This window comes from Pseudorasbora parva, chromosome 13 (genome assembly GCF_024679245.1).
Source record: "Pseudorasbora parva isolate DD20220531a chromosome 13, ASM2467924v1, whole genome shotgun sequence".
Lineage (NCBI taxonomy): Eukaryota > Metazoa > Chordata > Actinopteri > Cypriniformes > Gobionidae > Pseudorasbora > Pseudorasbora parva.
Window position 1 is genome coordinate 32,468,321 of NC_090184.1, and position 21,129 is coordinate 32,489,449.

Sequence of the window (21,129 nt, forward strand, 5' to 3'; positions counted from 1 at the left end):
TAACGCTGGAGCAGAGCTGTTAGAGGAGTTTTAAACAGCTCTATGATGGAGGAGTTTATGTAAGCATTTGAATATACACAGTTATTATACAAACTAGAGTATTTATGAATGGTTATGGCAATAACTGTTACATTTGCATATTATATATATGAATATCCAAACAAATTAAAAGTGGTGAGAAGCAGCCGTGGGCTGTCTTTTTTTAATATATATATATTCTTCTTTATTTATCACAGGAATGTTTACTGTCTATGCAGCTGCACTAAAGAAAGCGCACAAGATGAGACCGCTACAAAGACCATTGGTTAAGAATACATTTATACATAGTTAAGCAAATTAAAATGTATTTTCATATTGGATAACAGGTGCAGCTTCAAATCTGTTAATAGTCAATACAGGTTTATGTAAACTAATAAAAGTAATAGACAATGTTTTGATTATATTTTAGATACATACTGTGAGTTTTGTAAATGTATATTTTTATTATATGGTTTGAAATTTGAAAGGAAAGTAAATTACAATATTAATTTATGTTATATAATAATCTGCATGACCCCGTCATTGCCTTTCTTTAATGACGTTGCCGGGCGTTCTAAAAGACTGATTATTGTCAGTGATTGTTATTGTCCACTGCACCTGATATACTGTGCTCAGGTAGTAGGGAGCAGTGGACACTGCGCAGGTACCCTGTCGAATGGAACGCACCCATGTCAGAACACAAACCAAAGCCATGAAATCCAAGGAATAGTCTGTAGACCTCCAAGACAGGATTGTATCGAGGCACAGATCTGGGGAAGGGTACAGAAACATTTCTGCAGCATTGAAGGTCCCAATGAGCACTGTGGCTTCCATAATCCGTAAATAGAAGTTTGAAACCACTAGGACTCTTTCTAGAGATGGCTGCCTGGGCAAACTGAGCGATCAGGGGAAAGGGCCTTAGTCGGGGAGGTGACCAAGAAACCGATGGTCACTCTGACAGAGCTCCAGCATTGGCTCCACCATTTCTCTGTGGAGAGAGGAGAACCTTCCAGAAGAACAACAATCTCTGCAGCACTCCACCAATCAGGTCTGTATGGTAGAGTGGCCAGATGGAAGCCACTCCTCAGTAAAAGGCCATCTGGAGTTTGCCAAAAGGCACACGAAGGACTCTCAGACCATGAGAAACAAAATTCTCTGGTCTAATGCAACAAAAAAATTACTCTTTGGCCTAAATGGCAAGTGTCATGTCTGGAGGAAACCAGGCACTGCTCGTCTGGCTAATACCATCCCTACAGTTAAGCATGGTGTTGGCAGCATCATGCTGTTGGGATGTTTTCAGCGGCAGGAACTGGGAGACTAGTCAGGTTGGGAGACTAGTCTAGTTATGTTCACTTAAGACATATCCAACTATGTTTCACAAGGATACTTGCCTATTATGGCTAGGTATTGACACAAATTTCATAATTTATGTTGGATTTATATCAGTAAAAATGCATGGCATATTTTCTCTAGGAAAACAAATCTCTTAACTAATGCTGTAAACATTAGGCTACAATAATGTTGAAAGAAAAATTTACTGATTTGTATACAAACACTTTAAATACACTTAATTTTTACAATAATAAAGTTATATGAAATATAAACATTTAAATTGTGTCAAAAACTTGCCAGATTTATTCAAACATGCATTACATAAAAAATTATAATGAATTTGTAATAAGGTGCGAATATCAAAATGCTCCTATCTGGAGTTAATTTTTCTAGCTGACTAATGAGTTTATGGACACTGGATATGGTTTTTCTGTGGTAAATGTTACGTTATATGACATTGTTTACCAGCTGTTTTACTGATGTCTTTCCACGGTTGAAACACTGATCGGGTGATTCCATGTGACATAATAGAGATTTCGGTAAGTTGTACTCTGTCTTTTAACAAGGGCTGAACGATTTGGGAAAATAATCGAATTGCGTTTTTTTTTTTTTAACCAATATTGCAATTTAATATGCAATAATTTTTTAAGCTATTTATCTTCTGTATTATTCAACAAAGAATCTCTAGGCACCTCACGAGCCAATTCCAAAACAATTCTTGACCTTTTTTCGTATTAATTAAGTACTTAAAAATGTAATTAAAAACAAATTTAATTAAAACAAGTGCATGTTAAGAATTTAAATAAATAAACTAATATTGCACCAAAACATAAAAGCTAGTAAATAATAAAGAGGAACAAAGACATATTACAAGCAATGACCAAAGAGTATTTCAGTATTTAAACTTATCTGACTGATTTTCTCATCTTTACTGTTGTTTGATTATTAGAGATGACATCAGACAGCGGGAGATCTGCATTCACAGTCACACTAATGCACAGATCTCTTTTAAAATATAAGATGTGGTTTGTCCTGTCTGTTTAATCCCTTAAGACATTGCTGACTGTGTTTACATTAATTATGCGTCATAAAAGCATTTTGAGACGCACAGAGCAGCATGCACGAGCGCTCTTCATAAAGCGTGGCGCGAGCATTTGAAACTAAAAGCCTTCTGTCAGTGAGTTTGCTATTTTTAATTTATAAGCACTGCATTACACACTTCAATATTCTCATTCAGTCGATAATATTCAAATTCTATTCTTAACCATGACATCATCAAACCCTCTTAAATGGGTTTGGTGGTGGGGGGGGCAAACTGGTGTGAGAGAGAGAGAGAGAGAGAGAGAGAGAGAGAGAGAGAGAGAGAGAGAGAGAGAGAGAGAGAGAGAGAGAGAGAGAGAGAGAGAGAGAGAGAGAGATTGAGAGCTGAAATGGTGAAATGGAAGCTAGCAGAATACGGGTGTTTCTAAAACATAAGCAGCGCCATTGCGCACCTGCAGTTAAAATCTAAGCTCAGAAATGAGCCAGAATCATTGGAGAGAGAATCTTTTCTCCCACGCGCCTATTGTATAGTATGATCAACATAATATTAAATAGATTAAACACAAACTGTTCTGTCCTGTAGGCGGTAGGCCGTGCCAAGTTGAAGCTTCTTCTGCAGACTGTGTAATGCTCACGTCACGTGACTAGACTGTAATCCCAGGCTTTGCGGTAACAAAATCTTGTTTTATCATATTGCGACATTATCGCAAATCCAATTAATCGTTCAGCCCTACTTTTAACACACTTTCCGATGCTCATTCATGTTTAAATGTTTATTTCGCACTGTAACTGGTGTTAAGGTGGAAGAGAAGATCAGTTTATGTGCACTCATGTTCTCTTGAGTCAAGCTACACAAGAGCGATCTCATCCCACAGTGTCAAAACGGTATTTATGTTTTTGAATTTCGTAATAAAATGGACCTAATTTGAAATCTGAGACTTTGTTTTATATCAATAGAAAAAAAATATGGCGATGTATTGGATGGGAGGAGTGCTACAATGTCCTGTTCATTCAACTGAATCAACTGAATACAGGATAACTAATCGATTCTTGGGATTTAAGAATCGATATCAGTTTGTAAAAATGAGAATTGATTAAAATCGAGAAATTTATATTTTTTTACCTAGCCCTATTGCCTATATGGGTATTTTGATAATTTTGTGTGTATTCGTCTGTTAAAGCACAGGAAGACATGAAAGAGAACTTGATTTAATAGGCTATCCGCACACTGTCTGAGAGGCAGCTTTCTTGGTAAGCACTTTGGATGTTTGAGCACAGAACACTTCTTCTAACATCTGAACAGTAGTTTAAATTATTTTATTTATATAGGTTGTCATTGAAAGTGGTAAAGAAGGGTAGGGGTAAATATAGATGAAGCTCGAGTTGAGGAGAATTAAAGTGATCCTTTGTTGAGATTTGCATAAAAAGCATTAAAAAGATTTCGGTCTATAAACTTTTTATATTGCTTGATGTTATGAGTTTTGAATACAGACCCAATCAGACTGATATGAAACAAATCTTTAAAAAAACCATAAAAAAATATTAAAAATGATGGCTGACACCTAAATGATCACAGATTTAACACTGCATCCCTAATTCATACAATCAGGTGCTTGTATTACAAACTGGTTCTTAGTAATAAAAAATATATATATATTGAAACCTGCTTTATGTTTTCAGGATGTTACAAAGAATGTGGCAAAATTCTTCTGACGACACAAAGCAAAGGAAAAAAGCTGCTGTAGATTGTAACCACACCACTTGATCTGATACAAACACTACAGCGTGTGGATTTGTTAGGGGAAAGAGGTGAGAGACAAAGTGGCAGAGCAACAAAGGTGAAGATAAAAACAACCCGTAACCCTTTATGGCAACGATGTGTTAAGTTCATTCAAGATGGAAATTCCTAACAGATCAGAGACTTTGACTTATTTCCTCTCAAAATACGAAGCATCTGGACACCAATGAGCATCTTGCTGTAACATAACTTGAGCAAATTCAACCTAACAAACTCATTTGAAATGTATAAACGTACCCAGTTTATCAAAGATTATGATTAGACTACATCTTAAAACTTTTAAACTCTATACAGCCAGCTTAAAGGCACAATTTCTGCAAATAGACGTGAGCCCCAGCCCACACTTTCCTTTGAGACACTAGGTGGCAGGTCAGTTGACTTCAATGCAGCACTGACACTAAGTAACATACTACAGCTCAAGACAGGAAGTGCACTGAGTGCTAATACCGACTTCCTGTACTTTGACCGGGCCTTAAAATATCCCTGTGTGCAAAAGTGTAGAGAAAGCAAGCGAGGCCTGGGCATAAAGCCAACATCTAAAAACGGGACTTTACGTAAAAGCCCTAAAGCTCTTTAACTTTGAGCCCAGCAACATGTAGTTAATAACACTTGGAACTCTAGCACTGAAAAACAGAATATGATACAAAAAATGGCAAGTCTTGAACACCGTGGAAAATAATCAAGAACATTGTGTGATAAAGTCAAGACTAAAATCTGGCTTCATCGATCTTAAATCTCAGGAAAAAAAGAGTAGTCACAGGCTCATCACACCATATAGAACCCACCAGCTGCTTAAAACACACAACATTACATAATGAAATTAAACCTTTTAACGTCAGCAAATGGAAATTGAAAACATGGTGGATGTGGTCTTCTCATCAACTCACATCTTTATTTGGCCAAACAACTTGCATGTGCAGATAAAAACAACACCTAAAACCACCAAATAAGTCAATGTTGAGAATGAGATCTTCTAGTGTTAACCGACATACTATACTAAGCCAGGCCTTAAACATTAATCTGTCATTCACTTGTCAGAGTAAGAAAAGTTAAAAAATGATGTGTGTCATCACATCAATAAGCTGATATCTGTGAGTTATCTGATTACTGATGTGCATGTAAATGCACTCACTGAGTTGATTTGTTGAAACTTGATTAAAAATTAATTAAGAATGAGGCCCCCTTACCATTAATGGCAGAAGTCACATCTGCGGGGACTAGCAAGGCTTTATGATGTCACCAACCCAGGAAGAAGCTCGTTGTAGTCCAAACCAGTTTTTTTAGGCAATAAACTGCCATAACTTTATAAGACAGTATCTCCATTTGCATTGAACTTTCAGCTCTGTAACTTTGCAGATACTGTTTATGCTCAAGCAGCAACATTACACACTAACTAAAGTTAAAAAAGTGAAATCGCATGCACACCCCTTTAATTGTTTATGGAACTGTCATATGAAATTGGTGTCACATTTTCAATAGTGATGGTTTTCAGGAAAACAGCACTCTTGCTTGTTTGATGTTGTTTAACCTCTTAACCTGCGCCCCTATTTTTGAGAATTTTCTCAAAACGACATAATGTCTGCAGCTCTTAAACCCTATGGTCTATAAAGCTGGTCTTATTTTAAACTAGACACTTGAAATTGTGTTACCCAAGAGTCATAATAACTTAAAGTAGTATAGGAACAGAGTAAAACAAGGGGAACATGTATGAGATTTTAATGTTGAGGCTCTGAAAACAGCCTAAATATAAAATGTCTGATCATGTTTTGATTCAAATTTGAGGATGAGTCTCTCAAAAATTTAGCTTCTGTAAGCTTTTATGTAAAACAAAAAGAAAAGAAAAAAAAGAATAGGCGTCCTTTCAAAAGGGCCATTTATACCAGAATATTGGTAAATGTAAAGAGTAGTTTTTTCATTCAAATATATCTGCAATAAACTGCTAATTATAATACATTTACAGTTCCTGAAAAACTAATGCACCTATTTACAGAATTGTAGTTTTTTTCCATATTATTTCTCTGGTGTTGATTAAAAAGTGGGATGCGATTTGAAGAGTGGACTCTTACACAGACATGTATGCCGTTGTTTCATGTATTTGTTCGATCAACGATAGGAGTATTTGTTCGATCTGATCTGCACGATAGGAGGAGTACTGCATTTATTATGCTAATGTTTAAATAGCTAGTGCTTCAGCATTTCATTTAACCCTTTCCTTTTTGGTGTATTTATTGCAAAAATTAGTTCAGAACATAAATCTTTTAGCTTTCAAATGATGCAGTTTATGATAGTTGATTGAATAGTTTGTATAAAACAAAAGTAAATAAAAGTAGAGACACGCCCACTTGCATCAACCTCCCCGCCCACAAACCGATGCGGGTTAACTGTATTGTTATAAATATAAAAACTCCAGATTTAGAATTTTTACCACAGTATGTTACTTAGTTTCTCTGTGCAAGCTGTGCTCATGTGTTTTTGATTTCTCCTCGAGGCTGCGCGAGTGTCAACATACGACTTTGTTACCATTCATATATTATATATTATTATCCACTATCAATCACCACTTAGACTAAATAAATGCAGAATCATTCTTGCATCTTGATGATTCCCTAACCCTACCCAGTCTGTATATGTGATCCAACACTTAATCAATGAACAGTCAAATCCCACACTGAAGTCTTGCTCAACTTCCGAGTCGACATTTCTATAAACCCCGCTGCAAGTGCCAGAGAAAACCAACACATGCAAAACCTGAGGTTAAATTAAATGATTTTGTTTTCCGCTGCAGATATACACTTTTAAAAATAATATATTAATTTCAAGATCTAACATTAACATGACGGTAATTTAAATGTAGCCTGTGTAAAAATATAAAGCAAAAAATAATGCAAGTTCTAGCAGCAGAAGCATTATCTTTTAATCGACTAGCTGGCTAGCCTCGCACATCCCTACCATAGACCACAATCTAATGACGGACTTGGTAGGATCATCATGGGTGTGTATCCAAGCTCAGAAAATTGCGTTCACATCATCCATCCAAACAAACCAACCAAATACTGGTGCACACAAAAATTGCCAGAGTGAAAGGACCCTTAGATTATATTTGGACCATTTTATTCTCAAAAAAAATAAACTTCCCAAGTCAAAAGCATTTCCCTCTAGGTTTCTTCATTTGTTCAAGACCTTCTGTGGAAAAAGCATCTCTACGGCACAATGCTGCTACTGCTAAACTTCAAAAGCGTGTTTCTGTTCACGCACAGTGTTTGGCTCAATTTTGGTCCCATCAGAACCCAAATCCAAATCCATCATCCATTCCAGTCAACTTTAAAGTCTCCCACATGACCTCTGGCAAACTGCAGCTGAGATATATGAAAAAAAATTACAGTGGCTTTTTTTATTACTTAAAAACAGAGTTGCTAGAAGTGTCCTTTTATCTAAATGTTATATGTGGTGCCTTAATACTGACTATCAGAAGGTGAACAATCCAAATAAAGGCTAATTTATATTACCTGTGACTACACACAAATGTCAAAATCAAAACCAATTTGACTGCACCTGTGATGATTTAACGTCATATTTAAGCTGGTGAATACTTATGAATAGGGGTGTAACCAGTGGTGGAAAGAGTACTAAAAAGCATACTCAAATAGAAGTACTGTTACTTGTCAAAAAATTTAATTTAAGCAGAGTAAAAGTACCCGTCCTAAATACTACTCAAAGTAGGAGTAAAAAGTAGCCGATTTAAAAGTACTCAAGAGTAGTGAGTATTATGCTATGAATATTATTCCACCTTACACCCTGCAAATTAAAAATGTAGCTTACTCTTTTATGGGTGATTCTCATTAAGAACAAAAAACATCACCAAAAAATATTTCAATATTTATTTTTATTTTTGACTGCTAGCACTAAAAATATAGCCATGCAATATTTGAGAAATCAACCAATAATCTGGTAACATTTATTTATGACAACCATTCTGTAGAGGTTTTCTTGCAGTTTATAAAAAAAGGTAAAATACGTAAAATGTAAAATAAATGGATAAAAAAATCTCTAGTGCGCTACCCAAACTGAAACCAGCAAATGTGACGACAACAACAACAACACAGATGAACAAAATTAATACAGCAGTTGAATCTCACTCAAATTGGATGCTCAAAACGAATTAATAAAGAGAGGAGTAGAAGTAAAATTTGTAATAACTTTGCTGATGAAGTGATGAAGAACCATCAAACTTATAAGCATCTGTCACTATCCTAACTTTAAGACTTAAGAGATTGACAGGTCATTCAAACCATCAGTGCATCATCACTCAAACCATTTAATTTAGACATTTGTTTTCTTTTAACATTGATCAACGCACATACATAACATGAGATCGAATATCATAATCTCCAGCGTTCGTTTCAACCAAATGACATTTAGATCTCATAATATTTGCACGCGTAACGTTACTATTGCACTATTTACATTCGCGTAAGACATAACCGACTGTGTTTGTGAATACTCACTAAAGACGGACATTTCTTCATAATGTTGTGTATTTGATTGTTAAAGAAAACTTAATTTTGAATGTGTGAGCCTAAGTTACAGGCTTGTGTGCGTCGTTCGTATAAGCTCCTCGACGTATTACAAAATGCTATAAAATCGCTTGCATGTTCAAAATTGATTTCCGTTAACTTAGCCATCCCGAAACGAACGTGAAAATGTTGAATTGGAGCATGCGGATTGCTTTAGTGTGCGATGTCTTTTGAAGTCAGAAGCAAATTGTTAATTTTGAGAGATTTTTGCTGAAATTATTTCTCACAAGAAAGTTTTCAAATGACTGATTTGATGTGATAATCTTTGTTGATTAATTTACTAATAAACATTTGTGGTAATTTCCCTCTTTATAAACTCTCATGCTATACCCGTGCCAATATCAGACTATCAATATTGATTGTTAAAATGGTATCGATTTAATATAGGTACTTCGGTATTAGATTGTGGTACTGTACCGAAGCCAAAATTGTGGTATCGAGCTATCCCTACTTAGCACAAAGACTGGAGGTAAATGGTTCTATCTAGCCTACTGCTCAAAAAGTAACTAAATAACGCCAACATTTTCCTATTTACATGTTGTGATGTGTATAGTTACATCGTGTACTAAAAGTTGCGATTTTCTAGACCAATATGTAGGGCCCTATAATTTCCGCGATCACGGAATCGCGGACGGAATCGCGGAATTGGCATATTAACGCGGAATCTAGTGGCAAACGCAGATTTTCCTGGAATTTTACATATTGGTAATGAAATTCTGTTTTGTGTGGGAGGAGAACGCATGTCTGAGGAAAATGCAGAGCGGGGAAAGCAAATCTTCGCGACACAACCCCTCCCGTCATTTTAGCTCCCCCTTCAAAACACTAAAAGTATGGCAAAGTTGGTCTCCGTGGCTCTGCTTTCGTCAGCGAAAAAGTTAAGAAACTCGACGCTAACGCTGGTTTCACACTGCGCGCAGGCACCAGGCAGCGCAGAAGCTTTGTGTATGGAGAGCGGGAGCCATGCGCCCGTTCTGCTTTTACACAGGCAGCATTGGTCGCGCACAGCTGAACCGCGGCTTGTGTATTGCAAATACAGACAAATATAGTCCAATCTGTCAGATTTTCCTGTGTTCTGCTCGACCCCTGTCATCTAGTGCTTTGATTTTTGATAGGCACAGTAGGCAGCAATGCATATCTGCTGCAAATGCGACCGTGTTACCCTATGTTCCAAACACAGATGCATTTACCATGATGGGTAGTTTACATGATAAAAGTAACCTTAAAGTTAAGATAACCATCTAGTTTTAATAATTTAAAGGGGCCTTTGAAGTTGGGGAAAAAACTTCTGGCAGTGTTGTGTTTTCGTGTATTTTTATTTTTCACAGCTCTGGATATCATAATGGTTATTGTTAAACACACAGAACAATTCACTACATGATTTCATGGTGAAATTTATTATTTTTGTCATGTTAATTTTCAGCTTTAAATATTTTACTTAATAGTACTGTATGTATAAGATGATACTTATGATTTTTTGTTTAGTTCTTCTTTTAATTTTTTTACTTGAAAGAAAAAGCTAATGGAGTACTTTCATTTTAACTGATATAAACTAATATAATGTATTTTACCGGAAAGTTTAAAGCTAATAACCATTATTATTTGAAGTACTTGAAGTGCAGTGTTATGTTGCATCATGCAGTATTTGTCCTAAAAAGTAAATGTGATGTTTGTTACCTCAATACATTTAAGGTCATTCCTATTTTTTGTTTTATGTTCTATTATATTAACATTAAAAGCACACTCTTTTTTCACCAAAATAACAGTAAAGGGTAAAAAAAACGGAATTTGCAAAAATTAAAACGGAAAAAACAGAATTTTGAGGGGAAAAAAACTGAATTTGGGAAAAAATAAAATTTTAATTTTATAGGGCCCTAAATATGGCTAGGGACTACACTCTCATTCCTACGTAATAATGCAGGAACTTTGCTGCTGTGCCATGGATGCAGCGGTGCAATGATATTATTATATTACTATATGAAAACTGTTTCATATATTTGGATTACTGTGTAAAAATCAACATTTACGTTAACATTAAAGAGTCTTCTTTTTATCTGAGAGAACACTGTGCCAAATTAAGTCCACTGCGATTCAATGCTGTATAACAGGAAAACATGAAAAAGTACAAGCAAGATGAATGCTTTCTATAGGCACCGTGTGAAGAGACAGTGTCGTGCCACGCATTTAATGTCCTGTGAGGTCAAAGTCTGCAACTGGAGAAGGCGTTTGGTTGCACCCCTTTTGGCAGCAACTGTGGTGGGAAATATTTGGGAGAAGTGGCTAAGCTGAGTGTGAAATTGTGCTTTCACAGAGATTTAAGAGCCAAGAGGAGGGCAACTGGAGTGCTGGAGATATGAGAGGGAAGAATAGAAGGCAAGAGCAGGAGTCAAGTGTGCTCAAGATGGCAAGGCAATAATGGAGAACATAATGAGAGCAGCTGTGGAACCAAAGGAAACTGGATTGTGAATGCACTCTTATATAAATATATATTTTTTAATAAATGTTCATTACAGCACCTTAAGTTCAGTCAAAAAAATCCTCTTTTTGCGTATATGGCTCTCCACTCTGCTTTAGCTTTAGCTGTTTTCGAAAAAGCAACATCTAAAAGTAATAGCTGCATGAGGTAAAGCTGAAGAGTGAATCAACACCAGTAAACTGAAGCCTGTTCTATATGGCACATCCGATATCAGATGAATCAGATCTCCTAGAAACGACAACATAAACATTACATTTGGCACAAAAGGACGAAAATGCAAGTGAATTTGAGATACTCCCGTTGTGGATGTGCTCTTCCCGTAACAACTTCCCAGTCCACTTAAGCATAAAGAATTCACAACATTTTATAGTGTCCTCATTATAATGTGTAATAACTGTGTGGCTGATTGGTGCTGCATATCTTGCACTTAACTGTATTTTCATCTACTTGTGATGTAGTGATTCCAGACGGCCTGCGTGTTTTAATCCTACTGCTGAAAAAAAATGACGATTAAAAATAACACTGCTGGACTAATATTATCAAGAAACATCTAAAAGGAATATGACAGTCTGTAAAAACCAATCATAATCAATAATCTAGTTTGAGCTACCACTGAAGTATGAATGAACACTGAGGCGCTTTGCTAGGATCCTATATGAGATTATTCAGATATATACAACATAAAATAACTATATTAGATCGGCATAAAAGGATGCAAATGCTCCAAAATGAAACTCCTCTTTTGGATGCCCTCTTCCCTTAAAAAAAAAAAAAAAATGCTGAAACACTGGCAACTAAAGCACAAAGAACTTCACTAACTGTTCTTATTGAAATACAACATGGCAGAATGGCACTGCACAGCTTGCACTTGATCTTGATCAAGTGATCCCAGGCATTATCAAATCCATAGTTTCACTTTATTTAACTAGTCTGGACAGCATGCTGTCTAAAGCCCAGGGTATACTTCAATTAGTGCATGTGGACGCATCAATTGTGTCTGCACACTTTTAAAGTATACTCAACTTGCAAGCGGGGTGTTCAGACGTCCATGAACCCTCCTGAGGGCGAATATGTCCTCATGCAGGCGGTGCACAGACGCAGATGGCCGAAGTATACTCTGGCCTTAACGCTGACCAATCAGACCCCAGGTAACGCCCAAAATGTTGCAATAAATCAGTCAATCAGTCAGAAAATACAGAAATGTATTTTTCAGTCACTAAGATCATTGTTTTTATGATCAATCGTCGCTGTCACGTCAAAGTACTCAAGTACCCAAGTATTTGTGCACATTCCCAATAGTTACATTTTGAATGAACATTGAACAAAGAGAGTTAGAAAGGAGTTTTCTGTAGATTAATAATAAATGTATGTGTGAATATCCTGTTTATAGTTTTTTACTTTTTCAATATAATACAATATAATATAATAAATGTCCTACTTTAAAGGAAAATGTAATGAAAAAATGTAATTAAAAAAAATACATCATTTTCTTATTCTAATGTCACTTCGAAACTGATATGATTTTCTTTTTTTCAGTGAAACATTGAGAAGGTTTTTTGATGAAAGTTTCATGCAATCAAAAATGTTGTCCATGCAATGAAAGTAAATGGGGTCCAAAATCATTGACCCTGACTTTTATTGCATGGACAATTAAAAAAAATATATTTTCTTTTGTTAATTAGAAGAATGAAACTACTTTTAGAAATAATTACTCTAAAAAACTTGAACATGTGGTTACTTAATTGAAAAATATTTGATGGCTATGTGCCATCAATTTTAACTTAATTCGTTTTTTATTCTAATATTTAACTTTTTACAAATGTTTTCAATAGCATACAGGTTTTTGCTGTGGTATTGAAATTAGTATAAAGAGTTGTGGAATAAAACTGGTGCGGCTACAGACTACTGAAACTATGGTATTGTGACAACATTTATTTTCTAAGAGTGTGGTCACAAAGTCTCATGGGCAAACATGATGAAGACAAAACAAGAAAATGTAGCAGAGTGAGACACACAAGTTAAGGGTGAGGCTTGCACAGAGAGAGGCTTGGCCCTGACTGGTCTGACAAGCTCCTCATACGCTTCATCAAACCGCCGGAGAGGAAGTTCTCAAAGGATTTTGAGACAGGCTTTCAGAAATGAACTCTTTGTAACTCCTCTTCACTTCCAGGCATACTGAAGAGACGTTTTTAAATCCTATGCGACCTTCTAAACCTCATGCACATCTAAACCTGGGATCTGCCTACTGTAAACATGGCACTTGCGCTGAAACCTGCACACCTGCTGCGATCAACATTCTGGCCTAGAGCCAACATGATTCACTGCATCCCGATCTGTGATCAGACTCTACTCTGAACCGCCTATTGAGTAATAATCAGACAAGCAGAAGTGAACCGTTCCAATGTCAGAAAGCTACATGGGCTTAAAAGTCTCTGTATAGACATCTGCTCTTCACAAGACTAATTCACTCTGTGTTTATTTTGAGTTTCCTCACAAGCAAACAACAACCAAAACTTTCACACGAACTCTGTTTAGAGTAACCGGGCTGTGATTAACCAACTGCAAAACATTTTGTCTTCATTTATCGACATTCATGAGGCCAGAGCTCTATCCCTGGGGTGTGAAGGAATGGAGAGAGGGGCAAATGTTAGGACAACATGAGAAAAAGAGGAGAGGAACCCAACTAAGAGAAGTGGGAGGGTGATACGTGGAATAATTTTAAAAAGCAATTCACATTTATTTGTTAAAAACAAACATATATTCCTCTTCCCTTCTGTTAAACTATTCACTAACAATCTAGTTCTTTCAGAAATTAATGACTGGATTGCATGTTCCACGAATAATCATAATATCAGATAGAAAACAATGTGCACAACTATATCATTTTCAAACAAATATGTAATTTTGTGTTTCCTGACCTGAACCACTGGTTTCGAAGGTGCACCTGATCCCGATTGGATGCGTTTCTCAGGCAGTGTTTGCATAACATGCATTCTTGCATTCAAAAACAGCTAGACGGAGCGCAACGAAATGCAATAGAATACATGGGTCTTGAGACACACAGACTATTTCTAACTTCTAACTTAAAAAACAGCACATGATGCAATGCAATAGTCAAAAATGTATGTTTGTTAATATTGGAGGTGAATTAAAGAGGTTGAATTTAAAGATGCAACTTAGCAAAGAGGGTTTTACTCTATCTATCTATCTATCTATCTATCTATCTATCTATCTATCTATCTATCTATCTATCTATCTATCTATCTATCTATCTGTCTGTCTGTCTGTCTATCTATCTATCTATCTATCTATCTATCTATCTATCCATCTATCCATCTATCTATCTATCTATCTATCTATCTATCTGTCTGTCTGTCTGTCATTGGACGGACGGACATGCAGACTCCAGGAAACTGTTGCACAATCCAGGATTCTCAACACACAATTCTTTGACTCCCTCCTTCTACATCTTGAACTCACAAACTATTTCCTAACTGTAGTCTGCGTTTCACATTCAGATGGTTCTCCACAACAGTAACGTGACCAGATGTGAAAGTGTAACTCTCTCAGAGCTGGTTAGAAAATCAGTTGCAAAACATCTACATAGCAGATTCATAACCAAATGTGTGTGCGTATGCAGAACTGAACACCAGCATTCAGACAGAGTGTGTGTGTGTGTGTGTGTGTGTGTTTACTGGCAATGAACAGTTGGGTGTACAATCTAAAGCCAACTCAAACCTGCCTTTAATAAAAAGCAGTCCCATGCCTTTTTATCCCCACTAAATGCAGGATTGGGATCAAGGACTCTCTAAACTACATTCAACAACTTTTTCAACACAAAATCTGTCTTGTATTAAATCTCAGGCTTTGCCGAGCTGAGGGAAATTAGTACTGAATACATAAAACAGCTGTGATATTAAGAGCTGCCCACCACTACGCCCACAAAAACACATGAAATACATGGTTTATACAACTCTGTATCAGTCAGACGTAAGTGTTGGTAACCTTTCATCTGCCTTTGACAATGACAACAGCAACAAAATAACTCGATTTTAATGCTTTTGTGGGACTACTCAAGAAGTAATAGCACAACTCTTCTAAAACAAGCCACAAATGATGTATCAATTATGAATTCAAAACTCTAATCATGACAATAATCAATAGTCATGAAAACAGCCCCTAATAAGGTCAAGGAGTGTTTCAAACACGATCTGTTTCTCCTCCTTCCTGACGTGGATCAGGCAGCAGCATGAGTGTGTCGGAGCTCTTGCACAAAGCAGCTGGTTCACAGCTGTACGCCTTGCTTGTTTGAAAGCACTGCCTCATCCCCGCGACCAAACCCAGAACCCAAGGGACATCTCTGCTCGTGTGTGTGTCTCTCCCTCGCTCTCTGTTAGTGCTAATAGCTGCTGAGAGAGATGGGGAAGTAATTATGAGAGTCTGATGGGGCTGGTTTGAGAGGAAAGTACTCAGTGAGTGAGTGAGAGTGAGAGAGAAGGAGAGAAAGAGAAGAGATTTGTCGGCATTGGCCCACATCCATGCTGGACAGCAGAAGGAAGTTGTTCACGCTGAGTGAGGAAGTAACCCCATTTCCTGGCATTTCTGTATATACAGCAAGCGCTCTCTATTCTGTCAAACGTTAACATGGCAACAAACAATAAACCCTTCCTGAAGCCATCTGTAATGAGGCAGGGGGCGTAATTGCATACAGATTTGATGACATAAAGACAAAGGGAGGTTTTCAGTGGCGCTCATTAAATCTGTACGTCACATGTGGCTAAAAAGCACCCTGATTGTTTAATGATAGGCTGTGTCTAGTTTGGGAGGAAACCTGGTAATTCTCAAAGCAACAACATTCCAATGAAAGTATCCTGAGAGCTGGCTGTATACTAACAATCTAAATGAACACTTTCACCACAAGCACAAACAACAAAAAGAAAGTAAGAATGTGCCATATTGGTAGATAATATTAGAGATCTTATTTACTGTACCAATCGATATTATACACTACTGTTCAAAAGTTTGGGGTCAGTAAGAGTTTTGTTTTATTCAACAAGCATGCATTAAATTATTCAAAAATGACAGTAAAAACATAATGTTACAAAACATTTAAAATAAAAGCTGTTCTTTTGAACTTTCTATTCAGCAAAGAGACAAAAAAAAAAAAAAAAGATCCACAAAAAAACATTCCCACAAATATATTAAGCAGCACTGTTTCCAAAATTGATAAGAAGATTGGTTTCTTAAGCACCAAATCAGCATATCAGAAAGATTTCTGAGGATCTTGTGTCACTGAAGACTGGAGTAATGGCTGCTGAAAATGTTACTTTAATATTTAAAATGAAATAAATTACATTTTAAAATATATTCAAATAGAAACATTATTTTAAATTTAAGCATTTCACAATATTATCGTTTTTACTGTATTTTTCATCAAATAAGCACAGCCTAAGAGCCTTCTTTCAAAAACATTTCAAATTCTTTCTAAACTTTTGAACAGTATATTGGCCAAAGGGTTTTTATTTATTTGTACACATTGAATTAGACTACCTTCAAAATCTTCTAACACTCATTTAAAATCTCTAAAAAACACTAACACTGTTACATCTCTAAATAAATAAAACATTTATACAGTACAATTTAATGGTGACCTAACTTACTCGTAGCAATTATACAGAAACATAGGGTGTCAAAATTGTACCTTTAGGGGTACAACAGCTTTTCGCTGGGGCAGTACCCTTAAAAGGATAACTTTGTGCCATTTTTACCACAAAAAGGTATCTTAAGGTACGCATTTGTACTCAAAGGTACTAATATTCATCTAGGAGTAGAAAAGGTACAAAGATGTTCTTTTAAGGGTATTGCCCCAGCTACAAGTTGTTGTACCCCTACACTGTAAAAAAAATTGTTGATTTTTGTTGGTTTAACTTAAAAAAGTAAGTAACCTGGTTGCCTTAAAATTTTGAGTTGATTGAAATTAAAAATTTGAGTTGATACAATGAAGGAAATTTGTTTAAAAAATAGAAACTCAAAATATGATTGTATCTGGACCACATAAATAATTTGATAAATCATGAAAATAGCACAATTTGGCATGTTTCATGTGTCATCAGAAATAAAACACACACAATTACCCAATATGCTTACAAAATCTTTTAATAATATTTTAATAAAGGTTGTCAAATCTCAAAAAAAATTCATTGAATTAACTTAAAATTTTAATTTCAATGAACTCAAAATTTTAAGGCAACCAGGTAACTTTTTTTCTAAATAATTTTTTACAGTGTAAAGGTACAAATTTGACACCCTATTTTTCTGTGTATATGATAATTGATTTTATTTGTGTTTTCTTTTTAATTCAGACAAAATAGTTTACAATTTAATTATAGCTTACCAATACCAACCATATTAATGGGTGCATTCCTAATCACAAGGCCATTGCAGATGAGAATGATTTCACATTACCACCTTATCTGAACTAAGGAGGAAATGGCGCTGCATGACATGGTATAGTTCTCAGATCAACCCTGTAAAACTACTACTACACACACACACACACACACACACTGCTTGCACTGTGTATATGTGTGTCTGGTGCCAGGCTTAGCACATTGCCGTGTGGCAGGAATGCAGAACGTCTTAATTCCCACTTCATTTGTTAACCTGCTCTGGGGTTTTAATCCATGGATTTAACAAGCTTGAGCCTCTCACTCCTTTCTGGCCTCCCGCAGCATTCTCCTACAGTCTTAACCAAAAAAATGGCAACACATCAGTTGTGGAGTTTTGTTTATTACGAGCTTCAATTCCTTTTACATGATCAGTCCAGGCATCCACACAACACAGACGGGAAGTAAAAGGCATCTCCCATCATTATCCAGGTACTTTTAAAGGGTTAGTTCTCCCAAAAATGACATTTATGTCATTCATGACCCTAATGTCGTTCCACACCCGTAAGACCTTCATTCATGTTCGGAACACAGTTTAAGATATTTATGTTTAGTCTGAGAGCTTTTCTGTTCCTTCATTGAAAGTTTATGCTCACTATACTGGTAATAAAGGTATAAAGGTAAAAAAGGTAATAAAACATCATCAAAGTAGTCCATATGTGACATCAGTTGGTTAATTAGGATTTTTTTGAAGCATTGAAAATACATTTTGGTCCAAAAATTAAAAAAAACGATGACTATATTCAGCATTGTCTTCTTTTATGGGTTTGTTTTCAATCCTCAGATAAAGAGTTGAACGGTTATGAATCAGCGTATTGATTCATGACCTTTCTAATCTTTGTTTGAGGATTGAAAACAAACCCATAAAAGAAGACAATGCTGAATATAGTCATCGTTTTTTGTTTTTTTTTGGACCAAAATGTATTTTCGATGCTTCAAAAAATCCTAATTAACCAACTGATGTCACATATGGACTACTTTGATGATGTTTTATAACCTTTCTGAACATGGACACTATAGTGTGCATACACTTTCATTAAAGGAACAGAAAAGCTCTCGGACTAAACATAAATATCTTAAACTGTGTTCCGAACACGAATGAAGGTCTTACGGGTGTGGAACGACATTAGGGTCATGAATGACAAATTAAATTTTGGGGTAAACTAACCCTTTAAGCAAAATACACACTACAAGACTCCAAATCATCACCTTTGAGGTTTTTAATTGGCACCAAACAACAGCCAATGAAATGGCAAGAAAGTGCTTGGCAGTTCGCTGGGTACTACACATTAAAAAACAAAAACAATAAAAGTACAAAAATACTCACTCGCTATATCCTGAACGAGCGTTATTTTAAAATGTCATCATAACACAACAATGCCTCTTCCAGCGACCCGGTCAAGACCTCCACCGCACCAGCTGGTGGGATGTGGGCATCCGTGATATATGCATGTCCGTGGGCAATTTCATAACTGACCCGTTGTGTTCTGAGAAGTGGGAGTTTGCCAGAGATAAATCATATTTCACACCAGAGAGGAGCAGTGGGTCAAAACCGTGGCTGAGCACCATGCATGCCGCTTGCAGGCGGGAACAATGGGTCGACTTCTTGTTGCACACGCTGTAACGGCTGATGTGAGCAAATACATGCGACTTGAAACGACCTACACAACCGGGGCGACATGCCAGGCAAGGAAAGAAAGGCGAAATCAATCCCACCCCAAGGAATGATACTCAATACAGATGAACAAGGAGAAACATCATCTGTGGGACACAATGGGCAAGCTGCAGCATTGTGATAATGAGTGCATCCAGAGGGAAGAGAAGAGAGTGTGTGTGTGTGTGTGTGTGTGTGTGTGTGTGTGTGTGTGTGTGTGTGTGTGTGTGTGTGTGTGTGTGTGTGTGTGTGTGTGTGTGTGTGTGTGAGAGAGAGAGAGAGAGAGAGAGAGAGAGAGAGAGAGAGAGAGAGAGAGAGAGAGAGAGAGAGAGAGAGAGAGAGAGGAATGTGAAACACCAACAGCAGCATTCCTCCCTCTTCTTGCCGAGCCTGCAGTCATTATATTGTCTTTTTTTTCGTTAGGCTCTATTCTGGAGGGATTGGGTCTGATTTGAATGTGGAATTGAAGTCATATGTGACATTATTCCATCTCCTCCAAACAAGAGCCTCTAATGCAACAACTGGCACTCTTTGTGTCTGAAACCTGCTGAGATGAGCTGCTAAGCATAAATAAACAGCCGTCAGATGGAAAACTTCTTCGGAAATACAACTAACCTTATATGCAACCCATCATTCAACTGCAGCTTTCTGGAAACACCGAAAGCCCGCAGTCCACACACACCTATTCCAAAATATTAGCAGTAAAAAGCTTTACTCCTTCCTCTTGAAGAAAAAAACAAAAGTGGTTGATTCCTCCATATTTCTAAAAGGTCCATATTTTCCCCTTTATACGTGTCCATTTTGAATTCACATAACGTTACTGAGAGCCGCGGCGGATTTCTCCGCTCATACTCTCTCACATCTGGGCAGAGGTGTTACCCTCAGAGCAAAAAAATCTCGAGGACCATTGAAATGTTTATGCTATACCTATACAGATGACGTATCTTACACGTTTCTTTATTAATGCGCTTTAAATAACGTGAGGATGACACGCCATTCGAGGCCGTGCAGAACTGAAACGTGAGCGCTGATGCTTCACATCGCCGTACAGATGCGTACTGACCGCGAATGGCTATTTTAAACATGTGTTCTGAAATAAAAGTTGTTTTAGTACTTACCATATGTTATTTTAAGGGAGCAGATAACAAGAAGGATGACTCTGCCCAAAGAGACACCGGGTAATTGGCCCATACTTTGAGTAAAATCCACATAGAGTCGCCAGCGCGAGGCTGTGCTCCGTCAGGTTAAAGCGTAACGAATCGTAAAATGATCTTCAAAGATCGAAAAAAAAATTATACTCGAAAGAGAAGCTGTCTTTTTGCTGTCAGAATGTATCGTTTGACCACATAAATCCGTATAGTGCCTTCATTAGAAAGAGTTTTCTTCACGTAGTTGCGCTGTGATCAAACTTTCTGAACTTCTCTCTTCTTTTCGTCCCAGTCACTGAAGTCGCAAACGCAGATGTTCTTCCGCCTACCCAAAGGGCGGATCTATAGTCTGCGATGAGTCCATAAAAAACGAGCTTCTCAAAAGCTTACTTCCTAGAAGTCATTACAAATATTTAAAGTTAAACTGTGCATTTATTTTAACCTGAGTGGGTTTTGGAAGAGAACTCGATTTTGTTACAAATATATTTTGTTTCCGTGGCGGAGGAATTTCACTTATTCGGCAAAGAAGAGTATGACTCAAAATTAACCCGTTAATACTTTTTCCTCTCCACCCGTTGACGTTACTTCATAAATTACCCTCCCCTTTTTCTGGGGGTTTTGATTTAGGGAGTTTTATGTGTTAAA

General features: G+C 36.7%; 1 protein-coding gene across 1 annotated transcript in view; it reads right to left on the minus strand.

Annotated features, from left to right (window-relative positions):
• Window positions 1-20,795, minus strand: part of notch2 (notch receptor 2) — a 62,167-nt gene extending 41,372 nt beyond the window's left edge. The window contains exon 1 of the mRNA XM_067413980.1: window positions 20,455-20,795. Within this exon, the coding sequence (XP_067270081.1) occupies window positions 20,455-20,527 (73 nt within the window). The 5' untranslated portion in view covers window positions 20,528-20,795. The remainder of the gene's footprint in view (window positions 1-20,454) is intronic.
• Window positions 20,796-21,129: the final 334 nt, after the last annotated feature.